This window comes from Bos mutus, chromosome 14 (assembly GCF_027580195.1).
Source record: "Bos mutus isolate GX-2022 chromosome 14, NWIPB_WYAK_1.1, whole genome shotgun sequence".
Taxonomy (NCBI): Eukaryota; Metazoa; Chordata; class Mammalia; order Artiodactyla; family Bovidae; genus Bos; species Bos mutus.
Genome location: NC_091630.1, coordinates 7,675,880 through 7,700,098, shown reverse-complemented (window position 1 = coordinate 7,700,098; position 24,219 = coordinate 7,675,880). Strand labels below are relative to the sequence as shown.

The following is a 24,219-nucleotide window of genomic DNA, read 5'->3' as shown; positions in this document are numbered from 1 at the left end:
ACAACAGAGGTAGTGAAAATTCAATTATCTTCTCCTAAAAATTTATTAGATGGGGAAACAGTGGAAACAGTGTCAGATTTTATTTTTGTGGGCTCCAAAATCACTGCCGATGGTGATTGCAGCCATGAAGTTAAAAGATGCTTACTTCTTGTAAGGAAATTTATGACCAATCTAGACAGCATATTCAAAAGCAGAGACATTACTTTGCCAACAAAGGTCCGTCTAGTCAAGGCTATGGTTTTTCTAGTGGTCATGTATGGATGGACTGTCTGGTCGGACTGTGAAGAAAGCTGACACCAAAGAATTGATGCTTTTGAACTGTGGTGTTGGAGAAGACTCTTGAGAGTCCCTTGGACTGCAAGGAGATCCAACCAGTCCATCCTAAAGGAGATCAGTCCTGGGTGTTCATTGGAAGGACTGATGCTAGAGCTGAAACTCCAATACTTTGGCCACCTCATGAGAAGAGTTGACTCATTGGAAAAGACCCTAATTCTGGGAGGGATTGGGGGCAGGAGGAGAAAGGGATGGCAGAGGATGAGATGGCTGGATGGCATCACCGACTCGGTGGACATGAGTTTGGGTGTACTCCGGGAGTTGGTGATGGACAGGGAGGCCTGGCATGCTGCGATTCATGGGGTCCCAAAGAATCGGACACGACTGAGCGACTGAACTGAACTGAAGAGTTTATTTAAGGTAAAGTCTAAAGCCTGAAATGTGAGCTGGATGAAGAACAAGCTCGAATCAAGACTGCCAGGAGAAATATCAATAAACTCAGATATGCAGATGACACCACCCTTATGGCAGAAAGTTAAAGGATCTAAAGGAACCTCCTGATGAAGGTGAAAGAGGAGAGTGAAAAAGTTGGCTTAAAACTCAACATTCCAAAAACAAAGATCATGGCATCTAGTTCCAACACTAGATGCCATGTCTTTCACTAGTAAGACAGGAGAACTCTTTTCTCTCACTGTGTGTGATTTCTGTCAAATACTTTCTTCCCTCAATTTCACAAAGCTCATGAACAATCTCAAAATTACATCAGAACAGAGAACCGTAAAGAGAAAATGAATAAGGAAGTCAGAAGAAATGAATAACTGCCCCATGGCATCTAGTTCCAACACTTCGTGGCAAATAGATGGGGAAACAATGGAAACAGTGACAGACTTTATATTCTTGGGTGCCAAAATCCCTGCAGATGGTGCCTGCAGCCATGAAATTAAAAGATGCTTTCTCCCTGGAATAAAAACTATAACAAACCTAGATAGTGTATTAAAAAGCAGAGACATTACTTTGCCGACAAAGGTCCTTCTAGTCAAAACTATGTTTTTTTTTCAGTAGTCATGTGTGGATGTGAGAGTTGGACCATAAAGAAGGCTGAGTGCTGGAGAATTGATGGTTTTGAACTGTGGTGTTGGAGATTGGACAGAAAGGAGATCAAACCTGTCAATCCTAAAGGAAATCTATCCTGAATATTCTTTGGAAAGACTGATGCTAAAGCTCCAGTACTTTGGCCAACTGATGTGAAGAGGCGGCTCATTAGAAAAGACCCTGATGCTGGGAAAGATTGAAGGCAGGAGGATAAGGGGGATGAGAGAGGATGAGATGGTTGGATGGCATCACTGACCCAATGGACACGAGTTTGAGCAAGCTTCAGGAGATGGTGAAGGACTGAGAAGACTGGCGGCTGCAGTCCATGGGGTTGCAAATATTCGGACATGACTGAGCGACTGAACAACAAAACGCCTGAAATGGTACTCAAGACTCTTTTTGATCCAATCTCTGCACAACCATGCGACTTCTGATCTTAACCTTGGCCTCCAGGGGTGACAAACCATTTGTAGTTCTCCAGATCTTATACCTCCACTGCACACAGGTCTGCAATATCCTTCCTTCTCTTACCTGCCTATTAAATTTCTAGTCTTTCTTCAAGATACAGTTTGAGAACAACTATTTTTGTGATGTATTGTCCAAAGACCTCAGGGAAAATCAACTACTTCTTCCACTTTGTTCTATAGCATCTTGCATATGTAATTATCTGAGTCTTTACTACATAAAATATAATTACATTATTTCTGTATTGTAGAATTGAATATTCATTCATTTTAGTATATTCATTTATTCATTGATCATTGAATGCTCACTAGTGAATTTTAACATGTTTTTAAAAAGTGCCATTATTACTAATCACTAATTTGGGATTACCTTTTGAATTTAGTATTCCCTACTTTCATTTCCCTTAGGATGGGTCTCCAAGGACACCTCACTAGTTTAGTCCATTATTTTCACAGTTGGACTGAGACATTGTTTTAACTGTCTTTTCACCCAGTCCTCCCCATGTCCAATTTTATGCATAACTTTGAAGATAATCTTCCTTAGATACTCATTTTTGTACAAAATATTTTAGTAATCCTTGTTTGCTAATTTAAGCAAATGTTAACTAAATATTACATTATGAGCCCTTCTCTATATCTTGCTTTCTATCAATACTCTGTTAATGTTATCTCTCTGTTCTGAGCTCAAACATTCTGACAAACAGATTGCTTGCAGTGAGAAATTCCTTCCTGTTGATAGCCCAGCAGCATTTAACTGACATTCTCCCTCCTTGATAAAGTCTTCTAATATTCCAGCTCATTTAGTAAGGATGTTACCATTTAGAACTGTGGTCTCATGTAAATGTTGTGTAAGTTTGTTTTACCTCTCTTCCTTCAATGATATCTCAAGGGTTAGAAAAAGAACATGAACTTTTTTTTTCCCCTGTATCTCTTCCCTCTTAAATTTTGCACTTTGCTGGATATAATGTATACATGAAAACTGTTATTGATTTATTGATATGTCCCATCACATTTTGTTATTTTATATTGGTATAAAGTATACCAATATACCAATATATAAAAGTTACTTTATATTGGTATAAGGTATAAGGTTTATACAGCACCTTATACTTTCTACATAATGATCTTGCTTTCATGTCGCCTTCTAATTGTTCATTTATGTAAGTCATTTAACCTATGGGTTATGCAACTGTTAAGAGCAGATATAGATTTCTATATGGAAAGTCAGTGGAGTCTATTGAGAAATGCACAGAACTGGGAGTCAGAAAACTCAGGTCTGAATTCTGCCACTTGAATGATCTGCTGGAAAGTTTTTTATTACCATTATTTTTTCCATCTGTGAGATGAAAACAAAAGCCTCAAGGATGTTTGTGAGAATTAAATGGGACACTATGTGTGGAAACATTCTGCAGATTTTAATACACTATACAACATAAAGTATTTCTTTTTCTTATATCTTCAAAATCCTTTGTTGACAGGACATGCTGTGCATGGAACGGACTGGACTGTCAGGGAAGGCTCTCTGAGAGACTTGAATCGAATTGGGTAGGTCATTTTCTTTTTCTTTTTCTTTTAAGTCACTCAGTCATGTCTGACTCTCTGCATATAGTCCATGGAATCCTTCTCTTCTCCAGGGGATCTTCCCAACCCAGGGATTGGAACCCAGGTCTCCCGCATTGCGGGCGGATTCTTTACTAGCTGAGCCACCAGGGAAGCTCAAGAACAACCCTAACCCTATCCCTTCTCCAGGGGATCTTCCCGACCCAGGAATCGAACCGGAATCTCCTGCATTGAAGGCAGATTCTTTACCAACTGAGCTACTAGGAAAGCCCGGTTCATGTATCCTAGAGTTTTTAAAGCATTACTCAAAAAGTCCCAATCCTCAGCCTTTTTGTTTCTCTTTAGGATACAAACGATTACAGTCCAATGCAATTTTTTGGCAAGGTGTTTTTCAACATTTTCCATCTGCATGACCTCTTGCAGTTCAACTTCTTCCTTTACCAGCTCACCCATGAAATCTGCTTTGTCAACTCCTTCCACCCCCGAGTTAGCTGTCATGCCTGGCATAGCCTCCCTTTTCAGCCTGGTCTGTGTTTCTCTCCGGTGGGCCCTTCTGCCCCTCTGCTGGCCGCCCCGGAGAAGCGCAGTTGTTGGCACGGGTCTCCCTTCCCCCTTCCTCTTGGAGCCTAACCATCACCTGCCCAGGGCCGGTGGCGGCTGCCGCCCCTGTTCGCGGCCTCACCCCGCGGCCCGCGTGCCAGCAGCCCCCGCGTCTTGCCCGCCGCTCTCGGCGTTCTGGGCAGCCAGCCTCTCCCCGCTCGCGGCTCCCGCCCCTGCCCGCCGCCCTCCTTTGCTTCCCGACCCGGTTCTCCCCCGGGGCTCCCCCGTCCCGGTTCTTGCCCGCGCCCCCTCTGGCCCGGCCTTCTGTGAACACCTGGACCACCTCTTTGGGGTCCAGTGTGTCCCTGGGTCCCCCGGGACAGAGCATCTTTGGCAAGCCAGCCTTTCCTTTGACCGGGATTTCCCTCTAGACCCCCGACCCCCCGCCGCCTTTTCCCGAAACCAGGTTTGCGTCTCGCCCCCCGCCCGACCTCTTCCCGCCCCGGGCGGAGCCCCCGAAGGCAGGGTGCAGTAGTGATGGCAGAGGGAATCGGGGGCAGCAGGCCACAGGCTTGATCCCGGGGGCCAGCAAAGTTTTGGCCGCCTCAGACTTGCCATCTCCTGCTCCTCAAACTTGGCCAGCGGGCCCCGGACCCGCGCCCCCAGCGGCGCCCAGGGATGCGGGGGCTCCCCCGATTCCCGGCGCCAGTCCGACTGAGGGTGCCGGTTGCCCCCGCGGGCCGGGCCGCTCCCCAGCCCACACTAGGGGCGCCGCCGGAGCCCCCCAGCCCCTGCCAGGGGAGGGGCGCACTTGTTTCTCGGTGCTCGGCAGAGAGTGGCCGAGATCCAAGGACCTGGCTTCCCAGTTCTCCGATGCGCGCCTTGGGATCGGCTGTGGGTGTCGGGTTCCGACCGCGCTTCAACCCGGGCCCTTCTCCCGGGGTAGCTGCTCGCAGTGCGGTACAGTCGCGGTTCCCCTTTACTAGCCGGCTCCTTTAAGAAGCGCGCGCGTGCGTGTCCAGTTTTGTGTATGTGTGTCTGTTCGTGTGCAGATGTGTGTGTTCGTGTGCAGATGTGTGTGTGCGCGCGAGCGAGTCCGGTTGTGTGTGTTTTCGTGTGCAGATGTGTGTGTGTGCGCGTGTCCGGTTGTGTGTGTTCGTGTGCAGATGTGTGTCTGTGTGTGACTGTGTGTGTGTGCGTGTCCGGTCGTGTGTGTAGGTTCGTGTGCAGGTGTGTGTATGTGTATGTTCGTGTGCAGGTGTGTGTGTGTTCACGTGCAGATGTGTGTGTATGTATGCGTGTGTTCGTGTGCAGATGTGTGTGTGTGTTCCTGTGCAGATGTGTGTGTGTATCTGTGTGTTCGTGTGCAGATATGTGTGTGTGTGCGCGTGTCCGGTTGTGTGTGTGTGTGTGTGTGTGTGTATACGCGCGCGCGCGCGAGCGCCGAGCCCGGGAGTGGGGCGGACCCCAGGAAGGCGGAGCTATGTAGATTCTGGCCGCGCGTTCGGAGGGCGCGGGGAGAGGGACGGCGCAGCCGAGGGAGCCGGAGCGGCAAGGCCCTGCCCGCAGCGGGAGGCGGCGGCGGCGGCGGCGGGGGCGGTGGACGCTCGGGCTGGAGGCGGCGGCGGCGACTCGGAGCCGAGAGGCGGCCCCGCGGGGGAACCTGGGCGCCACGGGCCCCCGAGGATGGTGAGGGCGAGCTGCTGCTGAGCTGCCTCCGCCGCGGCTTCTCCGGGGCTGCCAGGCGCGGGGGCCGCGTCCCCTCCCCTGCCCGGCGTCGGGTGAACCTGCAGGCTCCTCGCCCACCGAGGACTTCTGAGAGGAAACAGGAGCGGGGAGAGACGAGAAGCCCGGGGGGATTCAGGCCATCCGCGGAGGCACAGTTCACTATGAGCGTACTCACCTCCAGCACTGGGAGACGGCTGGATTTCGTGCACCATTCGGGGATATTGTACTTGCAAACCTTGCTTTGGATTTTATGTGCTACCGTGTGCGGAACTGAGCAGTATTTCAATGTGGAGGTAAGAGCGCCGGGGCTTTCTTCCTTCCCCTTCGCCGGGGCTGCTCCCCGGACCGTTCCGTCCGCTCCCTGGATCCCGGTAGACCCCGGCCGCCGGGGTCTGCAGACATTGTTCCCCTTCCAGCCGCCGGGACCCGTGTTGAGTTTCCCTGCGTCTTAGGTGATGGATGCGCCTGAGACAGAATCCGTTATCCCCGGCAGCACAAAGCGCGGGGCTGCGCGCTCAAAGACACGATCGTGGCCAGTCCATTCTTTTTACCAAGGAAGGAGGCGAACGCCTACCTAGAGCAAACGTGTAGTCGAATAAAAGCAGTCTGAGTTGGTGATAAATAAGCTGCTTCTGCTCGGGTAACACAGATTTCACTGCTTGGCATCATGTGCTTGCTGCCTTGGTATTGTTCCTGAAATCTTTCTCCCTGTGTTTTGTGCCTAACAAAGGAGGTTAAAAATCAAAGAGTCTAGAGGAGAGCGTGGGAATCCTTGATCTGTTTAATAATATGGCTGGGTGATAAAACACTTGCCTAGACAGAATCTTTTTCTCATTTAGACATAACTTAATACACTGTAACTGGATCTGGCTACACAGAGGGCATGAAAGCCGTCTCATTTTAAAGTGTCTTCTCTTCCCCTCCCCCGCCAAGTGAAAATAAATGTGACCCAGTGTAGTAGTTCTGAGGTGTGTCTTTAACTGGATTTCACGCTCTCATGGCAAAACAGAGAGAATGTGGATTGCCATTTGTTTTACGTGGATAGCTTTGGGAACCGACAGACACAAAGCAAAAGGGAACTTAAGGATAACGACTTGTCAGAGCTCTGCCAAAGTACCCTTCCTGTCATCAACTCAGCACTAAAGCCAGTACCATTCAGTGCATCAATGGAACCTTGTATACACCTGGTTTTTAGTCAGTTTATCACCTACAGGGCGGAAGACAAATGAGAAGGGCTTATTGTCTTTGTAAAGACAAAGTATACTCTTTTTGGTTAGATCTTCAGTCACCTCAAAAGAATTATGATTAAGTCTCTGAAGACTAATGTGATTTTCTTCCCCCTATATCTTTGACTCTTCAAAGCTTATTGTCATTTTGTTGCGAGTGTGTGTTTACACAACAGCAGAACCTGTTGCACAGTATTTGACCATGTTTCATAGAACAGATTTATATACAAAGTGTGCATAATAAATGGTATATGTGAGGGCATATTCTGAATATAATTCTGCATTTGTATGAACTGTTCTTAGGACTGCATGTAGTGATGGTAGAGAAAGTATTTGAAAAAGTAAGAGCATTCATCAAAAGCTAACTTTGCAGATATTAAGTATGATCATATTACACCAAAACCCCAATTCAAACCAAAATCCTTTGAAAAATACCACTTTGTTTTTCTGAATACAAAGAGGAAAGGAACTGTTAAGTCCGCACTTTCCTTGGTTGCCAATTTGAACTTTTGGAATTGCATGCCACAGATGGATTTTTGTTTCTAACACTTAAGAGACAGTTTAATGTGGAAATGAAGAAGTAATTAGTTCATAGACTAGAGGAATGAACGTGGCAAGCTGCTGTTTATAAGGTTATAAAGAGAAGGGCCTATTGCTTCAGGTTGAAGTGCTGGTGGGGAGGTGGGGTGTTGGGAGGTGGTTAAAAGTAGGCGTTAGTTTTTATCTTGCTCACTCTGAAAAGGAAGGGGGAGCTTGGGTTCTTGGCTACCTGTTTTGGAAAAGTCTTAGATTTGCTTTCAGAGATTATTGGAATAACATCAGTATACTGATGATTATTTTAGGTTTCCTTTTGAGCCTAAACATAACTGGGCTTGTATTTGTTCATAGTTTGAATCTCTCATTCAGTTCCAGAAGATATTATTATGTGAGAAAAAGTTATGATTTTGCTAATCAAGATTTTATTTTAGAATTTCCATCATTCTCTTTCTTTAAGATATATGTTTAAAAGTAGTTCATGGAAAAAGTAGCTTTTTTCCCCCCATTTGGAGATTATTTAAGTTCATCCATATTTATTACACAGTGCAAAAATTTAATTATGAAAGATAAGAGGCGTGTGCTATGTCTGATACAAAGAAGATTTTCTAAGATTTAAAGTAGATTATGTTTCAGAGTTTGCATTATTCCCAAATAGTTTTTTTAAAAAGCATTTGAACATATCATTAGTTGGGTTTATACACTTATATATGTGTAATAATAATCTCTTATTTTTTAAAAATCGTAAGGATAGATGCTAGTTAATTCAGCATACTGTAAAAAACACAGGAGGATAGGATGTTTTCTGACGTGAATTTCTGTCTGATTCACTTGTATTAGATGTTTCTTTTTGGTCGGAAACACTAATGGGAAAAATAATCCATCACATCTTCAAAAAAGGCATTTATATAGTGTTTCCCATTCTGGTTGCAAAACCTACACTGAGAATGCTTTATTTGATGGGTGGACCATCTTAAAATAAACAGTAATGGTATCGATCATGCATGAAGCTTGTATCATAAGATTTTTTTTGCCAGCAGGCACACTAAGTTATTACATTTGGAACGAAGCTTCTAAAAGAAGCTTTCTGTGCTGACAACTGCAATTACAATGCTTTAATTCTTGCTGAACTTTACAATTGGTGGGACCCCCCATATTTTTTCTTTCTACAATTTAAGGTTTAAAAACCTATGTTCCCTCCCCACTAGGTGGGACTAAGTTGGTTAGAGCTATTCATGTTATTTCTTTCCTGTCTGATTTTTGAGAGTATAAATATTTGAAATTTTTAATTACTCAAGCAGGAGATATTTGTTAATATGCTGATGAAAGCCTGTTACAGAGGAAGAGTGCATTTTGTTTTTTGTGTGTGTGTTTTGTTTTTAAGAAGCAAAAAGGAACATCTCTTACAGCTAAGAAGAAGGGTGAGGCACTACCCGAAGTAGTACTATGGAAGACATTCAGTTAATTCCCCTCCTTATATACTTCAGGTAGAACACTTCTTAATGTTAACATTGCTGTATACCTTTGTTGATTTTTGTATATCATTGGATCCAGTTTTGGGGAGTGGGCCTTTCTCTATGTAATCATTGTCATGATGCAAAGGAGGTACATTGTTAATATTAACTAAAACTCAAAGACTGTTGTCTTTTGATTAGAGGTGTTCATTAGTCAGTAGAAGCTAAATTGCTAACAAAGAGTCCTGAGTTACTCTCTACATTCTAAAAAGTCATTTTGTCTCTAGAATAATGTTCTTGTTGTAGTGGAAATTCTAATGATTCTAGAACTCCTTAAGACTGCAAGCACTTTTATCCTGAAACTTAAGGTAGAATATAGTTCATAATCAATAACTTTCATCATCAACTTTCATAGTTTGTCACGTTAAGTATTTATGTGAACAACATGTTCTTTATTTTTTAAAAATAATAGCACACATTATTCCTCTAGTGAGGAAATTTATTTTAAACCAATTTAATGGTAAAATAAAAACGTGATGCTCTGAATGATGCACAGATAAAAAACCTGATAAAGCAAAAATTGATTGTGTTGTCTCTTTCTTAAAGAAAGAAGAGAGATTCTAGATTTCAAAAGGCTATTCTATGACAAATACTATGAATTGTGAGCGTAATCCTTCTACATTTTTCTTGCAGTATGTTTCTTTAGTATTTATTTACCTTTCTCAGGTTTATCTGAATCTACCTATAAGTTCAGAGTTTGCTTGGATTAGCTTTGTACTGCGTATAATCTTAGCAGTAATTAGTGGTGAGACATTTCTGAGGTAAAAAATTGTATTTTACAGATTTTAAAATGTCAGATTTTGGGACCTTTTCCTGTTTTTGTTTTCACTTGCTTAAATAATCAACATGCATTATTTGCTAATGGAAGGATGGTGACAACATTATCTGGTCAGCCTCCTTGAATAAGGTACTCTAACCATATCCTTTAATTCTCCACTGTAACAATTTTATACCAGTCAATAGCAGGTGCTGCATAACTGATTCATTAAGGTTTTTAACCTGCAGCAAGATTCCATGCTTTGGAATCCCAAGTGTGCTGGCCATTCAGAATGTCATCAGGGCCAAGAACTGTGACCAGGAGACCAGAAGACTCACTTGTCCTCAGGATCCTCAGCTTCTCCTGCGTGTTCCACCTTAACTGTGTGTTTCTCTATTCAGTGTTCTTGGTCAGGTTGCCCAAATCTAGCGTTTTTCATGAAATGCTTACAGATGAGCCTATACGAGTGAGGTATATTGTCTCTTACCACCCCCGAGAAATCCACAAAGAACAACCATCCAAGCCCATCCCTCTGTCCAGCTGGGTTTTGTTTTTTAGTCTCTTCTTCCTTTTCAAGGAGGAATAGAGTTGGTTTCAGTAATAACTTTTTAATCTTTAGAGTCAGGTTAAAAGTGACAGAGCTAAAGTTCCTCTTTCTTTTTCATGCTGTTTCAGGTTAGTAACAGAAGAAAATTTCAATGCACTTTTTCAGTGGTATAAGTATATTCTCTTAAGTTGGATTAATCAGTTATTTTACATAAATTTATTTTTAAGGCCTGACTTACTTCAGAGTACTACTCAAAATGTACCTCTTCAGAATATTTGGTAAATGACCAATTGAACTTATTTCTGGACTGCAAAAAGAGACACTGGACATTTGAATCAATTAGTTAAATATGTTCATTGTCAAAGAGAAAGATTTACTTCATCGTGCTCCTTCAGGAGCTTTCTGAGGCTTTAGCACATTTATTTAAAATTGAGATTGTCCTCTTTTATGTCACATTGCATCACAATTTATTTTATATATCTGTGAATGTAATTATATCCATCAGCTCATTTTTATTGTGGTGGACTATAGTTAGTGATTAAGAGCACAGGTTCATACAGATGAACTTATTTACACATCAGGAAGAGACTCATAGACATAGAGGATAGATTTATGGTTACCAAAGGGGAAAAAGAAGGGGAGGGATAAATTAGGAGTCTAAGGTTAACAGATACACATTACTATATATAAAGTAGGTAAACAACAAGGATCTACTATATAGCATAGGGAACTGTATTCAGTATCTTGTACTACTTTATAATGGAAAATGACCTGAAAAGGAATATATATTATATGTATATGTACATATATATGTATATGTATATATGTATATATATATGCATACAAAATGAATCACTTTGTGAAAAACTAACATAACATTGTAAATCAAGTAAAAATTTTTTTTAAAAAGAGCTCATATTCTGGTGCCAGATTGCCTGAATTCTAACCCCAGGTCTTTTACTTGCAAGTTAATGATTAAGTCAGTAACAGACAAGACAGTCTATGTGAGCCTCAATGCACATGTCTTTAAAACAGAGATACCAACAGTACTTTTCTCGTAGGGGGTTATTGTGATGATTGAATGAAGAGATGTACATCATATTTGGCAGATAGTGGATAGATATCTAACTTTTTAGATGTTATTGGTGAAAATAAATGCTGATTCAAAGGTACTTGGCATGATAGCATCTAATTACAGAAAAGTCTATCAGGTTAGAATATACCAGCTGGTCTAGGAAGATTTTAATACTTTTTAAATTTTTACAAAATGTAATATATTGAAAGTCAACCAAGCTCACATCGGTACATTTTCTTCCCGTGGGTTTTTCTTAGACAGTTTGGTTCAAGAATGTGATTTTCACATTTTGTCTTGTCATCTGTTACTATCATAGAATGTCAAGTTCAGCTCACACCTTCTTTTATAAGACTGGGTTTGCTGAAATCTGTTCATCTTTTTTAATACCATGGAAAAGAAATAGGCCTTTATGATTTAGTAGGCCTGTTTATTTTAATTGACTCAATGCCCAAGTGCTTCCTATTCACAGTAGGGGTGGGATTTGATATATGACTTCAGCTAGCTCTATGTTGTATCCCAAATTTAGAACATAAGTCTTTTTTTTTTAATTAATAGGGGAAGGAGGAGGATGGGCAGAAAAAAGATTAAAGTGGTTTATTCAATGACAGTACAGTTTAAAATAAAGCAACTTGTTCATGTCGCATTGGGAACAGAAGATAACTAGCAATATAGGGTAATGGAGACCTAGAACAGAGGGTCAAGGGACATGGCCTTTAATTTTGGTTCTTGTACCAACATGGCTTTGATCTGGGGCAAAATGACAATTAACTGTCACTAAAACCATTTCCAGATGTGATGTTCTATTGTATTCACTTCCAACCTTCAATTTATATAGCCAGAGAGGGGAATTGTACGTATTTACCGTGTACATTTGGGGGCAACTAGACAGCCAACGTAGAGTGTTCAGATTTTTTTTTTTTTTTACTGAAATGCCTATCATGAGGAAATACAGAATGTGCAACTTAAATCTAACATTTGTTATCATATGTAGTGACACAGGGCGTTCCATTTTGGAAATGATCCTAGCCTTCTGCTGAGTAGTAAAAACACTGGCAGCAAATTATATGTAATTTGAAAATCAATTTTTGGCCAAGGTAGCAAACTTTAAAAATTTAATGTTAAAAACATGGCTTGATGTTATTTTGAAAAATACATATCATCTACAAGTGGTACTTCAGTCGTAAAAAGGCAAGTTGGAGTGAGATCAAAATAGTTTTTTTGGGGGGGAAAGGAGCCTCAAAATTCAAATCCATCTATCTATATATAAAATATATATGCATGTTTTATAGTGAAATGAAGTGCTTATACTGTATGCCCCTTTTGCCCACTGTGGAAAATAATTTTGGCACCTGGCTCTTTGAGGGTTATTTTAGTTCTTCACATTTGATTTTGAATGTGAAAATCTGACTGCATTTGTTTTATGAAATATGCAGCTTATGCAGACAGCAGACATATTCCAGGTAAAGAGGATAAACTTGCTGAGTAAAAATAGATGTGACACTCGATGTTTTTCTTTTGCTTTCTTCCCTTGGGAAAGTCATTTATAGATTTTGAGGTTATTTATGCAATTGTGTTTGACTGTTGATTCCTATCACTTAGCGCTCTGAATGGATGTTCTTCGTGTTAGTCTCACCACTACCTTTTGGCGCTGTGCTTCCTTGGGTTTGGATCAGTGGAATATCTTGATGAGCCAGGGTAATAAGCTTAGCCAAGAGAGTGAGAGTAACCCCGCAGCAGGCCCCTAACCTTTGACTGTGACCTGTGGGTGTAGTATACAAAAGAAGGCTAGAGGGAGCTAGTCAGCTGTTTAAAGATTCCAATGGGAGAGGTTGGTTTAAAAATCAAGGCCAGTAGGTGCAATTAGATATCTTAAAATGAATCATAGCCAATCATAGGGAGCTTAAGGAAATCAATGAATGATTCATGATTGAATGTGTGAGCTTTAAAGGTTTACTGATAGCCACTTGGTGCCGGTTATTACATATTTGATGAACTAAGAAGGAAATTAATACTTTTGGGGGAATTTGGGGGGAGTTCTGGGCATGACAATATGACAAAGATGGTTATAATGTAGGGCTGCTTTATGTCTCCCTTTTAAGTGTAGAATAAGTCAGCACTATCCATAATAGTGACTGTAGGTGCTTTTGGTATTCTCACTTTAACTAAAATGAATGAAATGATTGTAGTCTTATAGATTAAAGGAGGGATAAATCTAATTTGACTATGCCTTTTAGATTATATGTAGCAAAAATCTGCCTTTAGAAACTTATCAGACTATGGTTGTTTTATTTTTTAATATTTACCAGGGGAATTTATTGAATGAATATTTTTTGATGAAAGGACATTTTAAAATATAGGTTTTACCTCTTCATCTTTTATAATATATGTAAGGAATGAGCCACTGAAGTGTGAAACAGTGCTTTATCTCTAAGTAGGCAGCTTTAACAGGTTTTCAGATGAGCAGATTTTTCCATAAGCGGGGGTTCAAAAAGGGGCAGTCTCTAATGCATTGGGGGATATTAACATTTAATGAAGATATTATAATTTACTCACAAGCATTAGTTAGATTTTTAAAGGTTCTCATCTGTCAATTAAGGGAAATACGGATAAATGAAGTAAGCCATGGACCCACAGACGGATATTCTCAGGAGTGACAGTCCTTAGAATGATGTACTCAAATGACAAAATAAACAAACCCAAATAGATTACTCACCGGAATGGGATTTTACAGTCCTTGTTTCCAGTTCAGTTCAGTTCAGTCACTTAGTTGTATCCGACTCTTTGCGACCCCATGGATTGCAGCACGCCAGGCTTCCGTGTCCATCAACTCCCGGAGTTTACTCAAACTCATGTCCATCGAGTTGGTGATGCCATCCAACCATCTCATCCTCTCTTGTCCCCTCCTCCTCCCACCTTCAATCTGTCCCAGCATCAGGGTCTTTTCCAATGAGTCCTTGTTTTAGTCATGCTCAAACTAGGAGAGAATAAACTGCCATTTTTTTTTCAAGGAAGCTGGATACTTTTATGAACTTGATTTCATGTCTCCAAACTGCACGCGCCTGCGGTGATGTCAGTGGCATTCAGCGGGCCTCTGCAGGTGGCTGAAGCAGTCAGACCCAAGTCATGTCAGTGGAGGCAGTTTTTCCATAAACTTTTCCCTGCTGAATTCATACCATGTGTTAATACGTTCACCTTGTTTTTAGCAATTAGGCATTTGAATGTGAGGCTTCTAATACCTGGGCATTTATTCCTCCTTTAAATAATTGCAAGCCACTTCCTTCTTGTGGTCCTACTTGTTATTTTTCTAGTTGGAATCTTGTGGGACTTTATGTTTTAGACATATTACAGGACACTTGACCTGGAAATTGGGTAAAATTTTATAAGAAGTCACATTTTTTTACTCCTCTCCTTTTTCACTGTGGATAAGGCAGAATAGATTCAAAGAATTTCCAGAATCCACTGTACACTCAATGATTTGCCTGAAATTGGTAATCAACTTATAAAAAAGCTCTTGCGGTTTCAGATAAAACTCTTTTGGACATCTGCGTGTTTTAATATTACAACAGCTCTGTCATAGACTTACTGACTTGCTCCTTACTACTTACTATGTAGATGGAGTGAAATTATTTGTCCCATGGGTGACTCAGACAAATTACTAAAACAGTCTTTGATTTATTTTGACCATTCATAAAGTGGATTTGTGTTCTTTATTGCTTGACTATAGCACAGGTTTTTTAATGACAGTATTGAGACAATCCCAAGCGGTTTCCTTCTTAAGAACAGGGTTTATCTGTTTCCTCATTCTTGCCTCTAACTGGGAATATAGAAGCAATTATATGCTGGCATAATATTCTAATTAGACAAGGTCCAAATAACCAGTAAAATGGGCGTGCCTGGAACTGATTTCATCAAACATGATGATAATAAAAGCAATGTTAATTAGCACTGGTTGAGCATTTGCTATGTGCCTGATAGTGTTCTGTTTCATATCTCTTAACTCATTTAAATTTTATTACAATCTTGTGAGTTAGTACTACTATTTCTGTTTCACAGTTGAGGAATCTGAGGTATGGAAATGTTGAGGAACTTGCCAAGGCCACATAGCTCTGGATTCTTCTGAAGTGAAATAGCTCAGAATCAAAGCAGGCAGGTTGGCTGTGAAGCCCAGGGTCTTAACCAAGTCTTAACAGGCAAGAATTAACTCCTGGGTTTCCAGTAGGGACAGTGTAATCCACTTGCATCGTTCACATGTTGCATATTCCAAACTGAAAAGGAATCGTTGACATGCATAAAGAAAATGTGAAATCCATCCTAGTATGGAGACTTACCTGGAATAAAAACTGAATAGACTGTTATTTATTTGATTTGTTGATTCAGGGTTGATTATGTGGTACTCAATATAAAGTTACTGTTTAATACCTTTTATAAGTTTTTACTCATAGAAAATTGGTAACCTATATTCAATTGCAAATAATAGTTAAGTTATATATAACATTAAATTAATCATAACATCTCATTCCTCAACTATTTGTCATGTTGCATGCCCTCACAGTAAGTGTGATTTTCAAAGGTTTTAGGAAGATCTGATTACATTCCAGGATAAAAAGAATAGAACGTTTTAGAACATGGAAAGGAAAGCCTGTTAGATCTGTGTTCCAGTGTCCTGCTGGGAAAGAATGTTTATGTGGATGGCTGCTGACTGTCATGAGTTCTGGAGTTTATTATTTTTATGTATTGCTTTGATTGGCTAGAAGCTACAAGGAAACATGTTTATTTAATCACTTCTAATATATTTCTTTGTGTGTGTGTGTGAAGTTGCTTCAGTCATGTCTGACTCTTGTGATCCTATGGACGGTAGCCTGCCAGGCTCCTCTGTCTATGGGATTCTCCAGGCAAGAACACTGGAGTGGGTTGTCATGCCCTCCTCCAGGGGGTCTTCCTGACCCAACCTTGTCTCCAGCATCTACCTGCATTGGCAGGCAGGTTCTTCACCACTAGTGTGATCTAGGAAGTCCAATACATTCCTTTACTGTAATGTAAAAGAGAACTTATAGATAGATCATTTCAGATAGATAAAGTGACTCAGAGCTCGCTGTTTCAGAATAGGCTTGATATTTGTCTTTATTGGAGAGGGAGTGAGAACTTCATCTTGGTGGTTGACCTAAGGATGTAACAAAACTTCAGTCCTTAAGCTTGTTGCTGTGTATAGCTTTCAAGGATCACTTGGTCCATTTATTAGCCTTTTAAGGAAAGACTATTTCTAAACCAATTTACAAAGGTGATTTTATAAAACATAGTCAGTGTTAAATATTCATTCAGCTGTCTCTCACTTCCTTTATAGGCAGTGTATCATAATGGCTGTGTTCAAGAACTTTGAGAAAAAATGCTTAAACATCAGCTGTATCACCAAAGCTCAGTGAACTTGAGTGAGCCAAGTTATTGACTCTGAGCTCCAATTTTCTCATGTGTAAAATAGAGGTAATAATACTCAACTCAAGGGTTGTTCTAAGATTAAAGAGGTAAAGGATAATGGGTCAAGATAAGTTTTAGGCTTCTGACTTACTATCTCTTGCTGAAATTAAAAAAAAAAAAAGGATAACACATGAAACAGTGGGTTTTAAGTCATTGGACGTCAGGTAAGGAAGGATAGTCATCCTTGAAAGATGTGACCCAAAATGAGCCTTCATGTCAATTTACTTCATTGGGAGAGTTTCCAGGTGACAATACAGGGAAGACAGAGCCAAGCAGACTCCCTGAATCAAGGAGATGAAGCTGGGCGTATGGAGAAATCAAGGAGGTTGGAATTCACAAGTCAGAATACCAGGAGCATTCTGTAGGGTAAAAGCATGGAGATCCGCAGGGCACTCCCCTTGAGCATTCAGTTAAGACCTGATCTGCACCTTCCTTTGAAGTAGCTGGTGCAGGCTAAGGAGAGAATCAATCAGCAGAATCGGAGGGGGCCATGCCTGCAAACCACACAGGGCTGGGAATAGTGTCCATTCTCACCAGCCACACTGAGAAACCTCATGATTAACAGGGTGTTGGACAGAGGACTCAGAAGCATCTTGCTCCAGTTGTTGTTCTTGTTTAGTCGCTCTGTTGTGTCCAACTCTTTGTGACCCCATGGACTGACTTCCAGACTTCCCTGTCCTTCACCCTCTCCTGGAGCTTGCTCAAACTCATGTCCATCAAGTTGGGGATGCCGTTCAACCATCTCATCCTCTGTTGTCCCCTTCTTCTCCTGCCATCAATCTTTCCCAGCATCAAGGTCTTTTCTAATGAGCTGGCTCTTCACATTAGGTGGCCCAAGTATTGGAGCTTCAGTATCAGTCCTTCCAATGAATATTCAGGATTTATTTCCTTTAGGATTGAGTGGTTTGATCTCTTTGCCATCCAAGGGACTCTCAAGAGTAATCTCCAACACCACAGTTCAAAAGCATCAATTCTTCAGTGCTCAGCTTTCTTTATGGTCCAACTCTCACATCCATACATCGCTACTGGGTAAACCATAGCTTTGATTATGTGGACCTTTGTTGGCAAAGTAATATCTCTGCTTTTTAATATGCTGTCTACATTTGTCATAGCTTTTCTTCCAAGGAGCAAGTATCTTTTAATTTCATGGCTGCAGGCACCATCTGCAGTGATTTTGGAGCTCAAGAAAGTAAAGCCTGTCACCGTTTCCATTGTTTCCCCATCTATTTGCCATGAAGTGTTGGGACCCGATGCCATGATCTTAGTTTTTTTGAATGTTGAGTTTTAAGTCAGCTTTTTCACTCTCCTCTTTCACCTTCATCAAGAGGCTCCAGTACTGGGGGAAAAAAATATCCCTAGAAAACAGATCTAATTTTGCTTTAAAAGTCTTAAAAACAAGACCTTAAAGGAGCAAACGTTTTGTTAGTGACTAAACTCAGTAAGAGATATGGGAATACAAAAATCCAGTACCTAATAGGTTAAAATTCACAATGCCCGACCTCCAATAATAAAAGTCACCAAGCATACAAAAAAGAAAGAAGACACAATACGGAAAGAGGAGAAACACCAATGTATCCACAATGCCCTCCGTCAGTGATTTCTCTGACTTGGCACCACCTTCCTCATGTGTTCTAATAGTAAAAGAGTGGGCACCAATACCCCAACTTCCTGCCTTTCACTAATTACTTCTAATCAGTTTTCTCTTTTCCTATAACATGTATGTTTATCTTTTCCTATAATATGTCTGTATGCATGTCCCTTTTCCTATAACAGACTGAAGAGTCTGTTCATTTCTCATTTCTTGGCTCCAGCTCTACTTGGAGCCTCTGTATCCCTGTTCTGGACTCAGTATATTATCTCGTGGCCTGCACAACCTGTCATGATCAGACCCCACCCCTCTTTCTAGCTTCATAGCTCCAGGTTTATCTACTGTGGTCTTGATTTAGCACAGCAGTCGAACTAAAGGTCATATACAGGCCTAAAATTACTGAAAACCCCTGAAAGTTTTTATTGTGTGATTTATATCTGTGTTTACAGTTCTAGACAATTAAACCTGCCACAATTTAAAAACATTTATTTAGAAATTCATTTAAAACCAACTTTAAGTTAATATATTAACACAGATGACATTTTTATGAAAAAAAATTTTGTAAGAGAACAGTAGTCAAAAAAGACATTGTTTTAATCTTCTTCAAATACCTTTAATATCTGACATAAAAAATTGCTGGATTAAAAAGAAATTGCTGGATTCTCATATTTTTTCTTTTTTTAAACCATTTTGAAAATTGAAGTATAGTTAAGTTAGTATTTAATATATATATATATATATATACATTCATATATAGATCTTTTTCAGATTCTTTTTCATTGTCGGTTATTACAAGATACTGAATATAGTGACTTGTGCTATACAGGTCCTTGTTTTTTATTTTACATATAGTCGTGAGTATATATTAATCGAGGTCCTAATGTGTCTATCCTCTGACCCTCTGCTATCTGTTTGGTAACCATAGGTTTGTTTTTTATGCTTCTGTTTTGTGAATAAGTTCACCTGTATCATGTGTTGGATTCTGCATATAAGTGATACCATATGATATCTGTCTTTCTCTTTCTTCACTTCATATGATCAGTTGTCTATAGGTCCATTCATGTTGCTGCAAATGGCATTATTTCATTCTTTCTTGTGGATGAGAGCAAACAGTTTTGAACTTTGTATGGAAACACAAAAGACCTTGAGTAACCTAAACAATCTTGAGAAAGAACAGAGCTGAGACTTTAGACTGTATGACAAAGCTACAGTGATCAAAACAGAATAATAGAGGCTCAAAAATAGACACATAGATCAGTGGGACAGGACAGAAGGTCCACAGATAAACCCACACACTTATGGTCAACTAGTCTACGACAAAGGAGGCAAGAATGTGTAATTGTGAAAAGACACTTTCTTCAGTAAGTGGTGCTTGGAAACCTGGACAGCTGCATGTAAAAGAATGAAATGAGAACATGTTCTAACACTGTATACAAAAATAAACTTAAAATGGATTAAAGACCTCAATGTAAGACTGGGTACTATAAAACCCCTAGAGAAAACCATGGGCAGAACACTCTTTGACATAAATTGCAACAATATGTTTCTAATCTGTCTCCTCTGTTCAGTTCAGTTCAATTGCTCAGTTGTGTCTGACTCTTTGCAACCCCATGGACTTCAGCACGCTAGGCCTCTTTGTCCATCACCAACTCCCGGAGTTTACTCAAACTCATGTCCATTGAGTCGGTGATGCCATCCAACCATCTCATCCTCTGTCGTCCCCTTCTCCTCCTGCCTTCAGTCTTTCCCATCATCAGGGTCTTTTCAAGTGACTCAACTCTTCACATGAGGTGGCCAAAATATTGGAGCTTCAGCTTCAGCATCAGTTCTTCCAATGAATATTCAGGACAGATTTCCTCCAGGATTGACTGGTTGTATCTCCTTGCAGTCCAAGGGACTCTCAAGAGTCTTCTCCAACACCACAGTTCAAAAGCATCAATTCTTTGGGGCTCAACTTTCTTTATAGTCCAACTCTCACATCCATACATGACTACTGGAAAAACTATAGCCTTGACTAGACAGACCTTTGTTGGCAGAGTAATATCTCTGCTTTTTAATATGCTGTCTAGGTTGGGTTCCAAAATCACTGCAGATGGTGATTGCAGCCATGAAATTAAGAGATGCTTACTCCCTGGAAGGAAAGTTATGACCAACCTAGATAGCCTGGTGGGCTGCAGCCCATGGAATCACAGAGTCGGACACAACTAAGCGAGTTTCACTTAATCACTTAATTATATACTAATTTTTACATATGTCTTAGCCAGTTTCTGAGTATAATTTTGTCCATTCATCTATTTAAACCTTCCTGGGAAAATATCAAGCGATTTTGCTTATTCCCTTCAGTAGTGTTTTGCAGGTTTCTATAGACAAGGAGTTAATATTTTTCTTTTCTGTTGCTATTTAGAATGGGAACTTCTATATTTAAAAAAAAAGCTATCGATTTTTATATATTATTTTAAGTAAATTTATATATAAATTTTAAGTAAATAAATCATATTGTATCATATAATCCTTTTGCAGAATCTCTTCATTTGTCTAAGTACATGGTTATGTCATTTATACGCAAAGATAATTTATACCTCCTCACTTTTTCTCTAATTCATTCTTTTGGGTAATTGCACTGACTAGTTCTTCCAAAGTAGTATTAAATAATTATTGTGATGCTAGATGCATTGGCTTTAATGTGACTTTAGGGGAAATGAAGACCCGTTTGTTTTCAATTCTCCATCATTAGCCTTTAAAATAATTAAAATCCTAGTTGCTTTATCCAGGATAGTTACTTCTAGAATCTCTGTATATTGCCTTTAAATTAAGATTGGTTACGACTACAGAGCATTTTTAGCATGACGAGAAATTGAAATTTGGTCTTATTATTAATGTTCTTTACTCCTTGATTTTAGCATGGGTTTGTCTTTTAATATTTCTTGGTAGTTTCCTTGAAAGTTTGACTCTCTGAGTTATTTATTGTAGTATTTGCATGAATATCACAGTGGTTGCTGCTGCTGCTGCTGCTAAGTCACTTCAGTCGTGTCCAACTCTGTGTGACCCCATAGACGGAAGCCCACCAGGCTCCCCCGTCCCTGGGATCCTCCAGGCAAGAACACTGGAATTGCCATTTCCTTCTCCAATGCATGAAAGTGAAAAGTGAAAGTGAAGTCACTCAGTCGTGTCTGACTCTTCACGACCCCATGGACTGCAGCCTACCGGGCTCCTCTGTCCATGGGATTTTCCAGGCAAGAGTACTGGAGTGGGGTGCCATCGCCTTCTCCGATCACAGTGGTTAGGTAGACAAAAATCAATTTTTGTACAAAACAAAAAAAATTGGTTAATTTTGTGATGACTTTGGGCATTTTATTCTAGACTTTTGTTCATGCAGAGAAAGCTAATTTGACCTACCCTGAGCGATAGAGGAGGTGCATTGGAAAATAGCAGTATAGTTCACAGATTGTGCAGAAGGGCTGACTGAGTCAACCTGGGGCAGCTGCAGATGTATTAAAACTGAGACCTCTGCAGAGCTTTCTCTCTTACCTACATCTCTGTTTCTGTTTCTTGGTTGGCTTCCTTCGCTCTTGCTGCAGATCGTTTTTCTCCATGTGGTGTGGGTTTTCTATCAGCTGGCAACCATTTTTCTTTACCACATTTCTGGGAGAAAATAACTTCCCTCTGTCCATATGCATACACTTCCAGTTCAACTATGTAAAACTCTCAGGAAAGGTTTTCCGATTAGCCCAGTTTGAATCACATGCCTGTTCCTGTTGCTGGAGGTAATTTTGGGGGTCCCTGAATGGCAGCTCATAATACAGTTGGATAGGGGGGGAATAGCGCTTTCCTCAGAAACGTGAGTTCCGCCTGTTGTACAGACCTTCAGCTGTAGAGGTCTAAAGCAGGTGAATTAATTTATCTCCTTTTTTTTTCTTTCTGCTCTCCTCTTTTATCTGTTTCCTCTCCGCTGCTTCATTTCCAGCTGCGCCGCCCTCAATACACATACATGTGCACTTACCTTCCTGACTGTCTTTCACTTCCGTTTTCAGTTCACTTTTTTCCCTCCGTTTCTCTGGACAGGTTAGGATTAAGGTATGCCTTCTGCTGTAGGGTTGTTCCCTAATTTGGAGTGAAGTTTCAGTTGAGAAAGAGGAAGAATAGTCATGATGCAGAGATCACTCTATAACAAAAGCAGAAATTGTAATAAACCAGGTAGAGTTTTGAGTTGGTATGACTGAGAAAACACAAATCCAAGAGACTTAAGTTTGTGTTTAAGCCTTAAGTTAATTTTTGGATTTACACTGTTTATTTGTATTCAACAGTTAAAACATACATACATTTTTTCTCCTGAAACTTCTTTGACTGATTTCATATGAGAGGTGACAGCGAAGTGTTGAGTTTGTTGCTCTTTGCACACTGCCCCCTACCCTCAGTCTGTATGTTTAGTGTCAGGAATTTAACCATAATCTAGATCAATGCTTTTCTGGATGAGGACTCTGAGGACATGTTGGTGGACATGACTTCACCTCAGGCTTCACAGAAAGTTCATGACAGAAAGCAGAGTAGAAAACAGGGCTTCAGACTCCAGTGTTCTTGTGAGGGGTTATGAAGAACTGCGCTGTTATTGAAAAATGGGCATTTTGCTGTGGTGGTGGTTGTTCTTCAGTTGCTGAGTTGTGTCTGACCCTTGGCAACCCCACGGACTGTAGCACACCAGGCTGCCCTGTCCTTCACCATCTCCTGGAGTTTGCTCAAACTCATGTCCATTGAATTGGTGATGCCACCACCAAATTACAGAAATTACTGTTGTAATATGGATTGGAAATGTTAATATTATTTGGGCTCTGGCCCTCTGTTGACAAAAATACATTGTGAAACAATAAAATCTTTTAGACATTTGAATATTGATATATGAATTTATTCTTTATATATTTCCTAAAAACAAGTTTTAATGGGGCAAAAGGATAGGGAGAAAACATAAGGTTATTACCAAATGCCTTCTAAATTCAGACTTTGACAAATTCATTCTGTCCCAAATAATTTTACTCAAAAAATGCTTTCTTCCTCAGTGGCAAAGATGTTCACTTGTTCTACCCACTATAAAATAGTGTCTTAATTTCACCTTTGTTTAAATTTATATATAATATTACAATTAGACACATTTGTAACTATACACACACAATGCTATATTCATGCATATTTATGGAAAGAATTGGAATGCATCATATGTATTCATGTGTATATTGAAGCAGCTTTCTGAGAGATTTGGGGAAATAGCTAGCTTTTTATATAAATCTAGACATTTTAATCTTACTTTAAAACTTTATAGCAAATAAGTCAGAGTGATATTAAAGGAGATAACTGTTTTCCCTCTTCCAGAAGAGAATCAGACAATCAAAACTCTAAGAGTTCTTTTTTAGGTCTTACATAAATATGACTTATTGTAGATATATGGAGAGCAGTTGAGAAAGGTGAAATATTTGTGGAACAAGAGAAGGCTGAGAAAGGACTTTTCTGTCCCGTTGCTCGTTACCCATAAAATGATCAGCATTGCAAAAAAAATGAATATTTGTCCTTTGCTTTAAAATTATTCTCTGGTGGCTCAGACGGTAAAGTGTCTGCCTACAATATGGAAGACCAGGGTTCAATCCGTGGGTCGGGAAGATCTCCTGGAGAAGGAAATGGCAACCCACTCCAGTATTCTTGCCTGGAGAATCCCATGGACAAAGGAGCCTGGTGGGCTCCTCGCAAAGAGTTGGACACAACTGAGTGACTTCACTTTCTAGAATTACTGAATGGACCCCTGTGAGAGGCAATCCTAGTCTTTTATTAAGCTAGGTTTAAAATAAATGATGGGGTTGTTTTTA

General features: G+C 40.3%; 1 protein-coding gene across 1 annotated transcript in view; it reads left to right on the top strand.

Moving 5' to 3' along the window:
- Nucleotides 1-5,431: 5,431 nt before the first annotated feature.
- MMP16 (matrix metallopeptidase 16) overlaps nucleotides 5,432-24,219 on the top strand; it is a 401,911-nt gene continuing 383,123 nt past the window's right edge. The window contains exon 1 of the mRNA XM_005888277.2: nucleotides 5,432-5,950. Coding sequence (XP_005888339.1) covers nucleotides 5,819-5,950 — 132 coding nt within the window. The 5' untranslated portion in view covers nucleotides 5,432-5,818. The remainder of the gene's footprint in view (nucleotides 5,951-24,219) is intronic.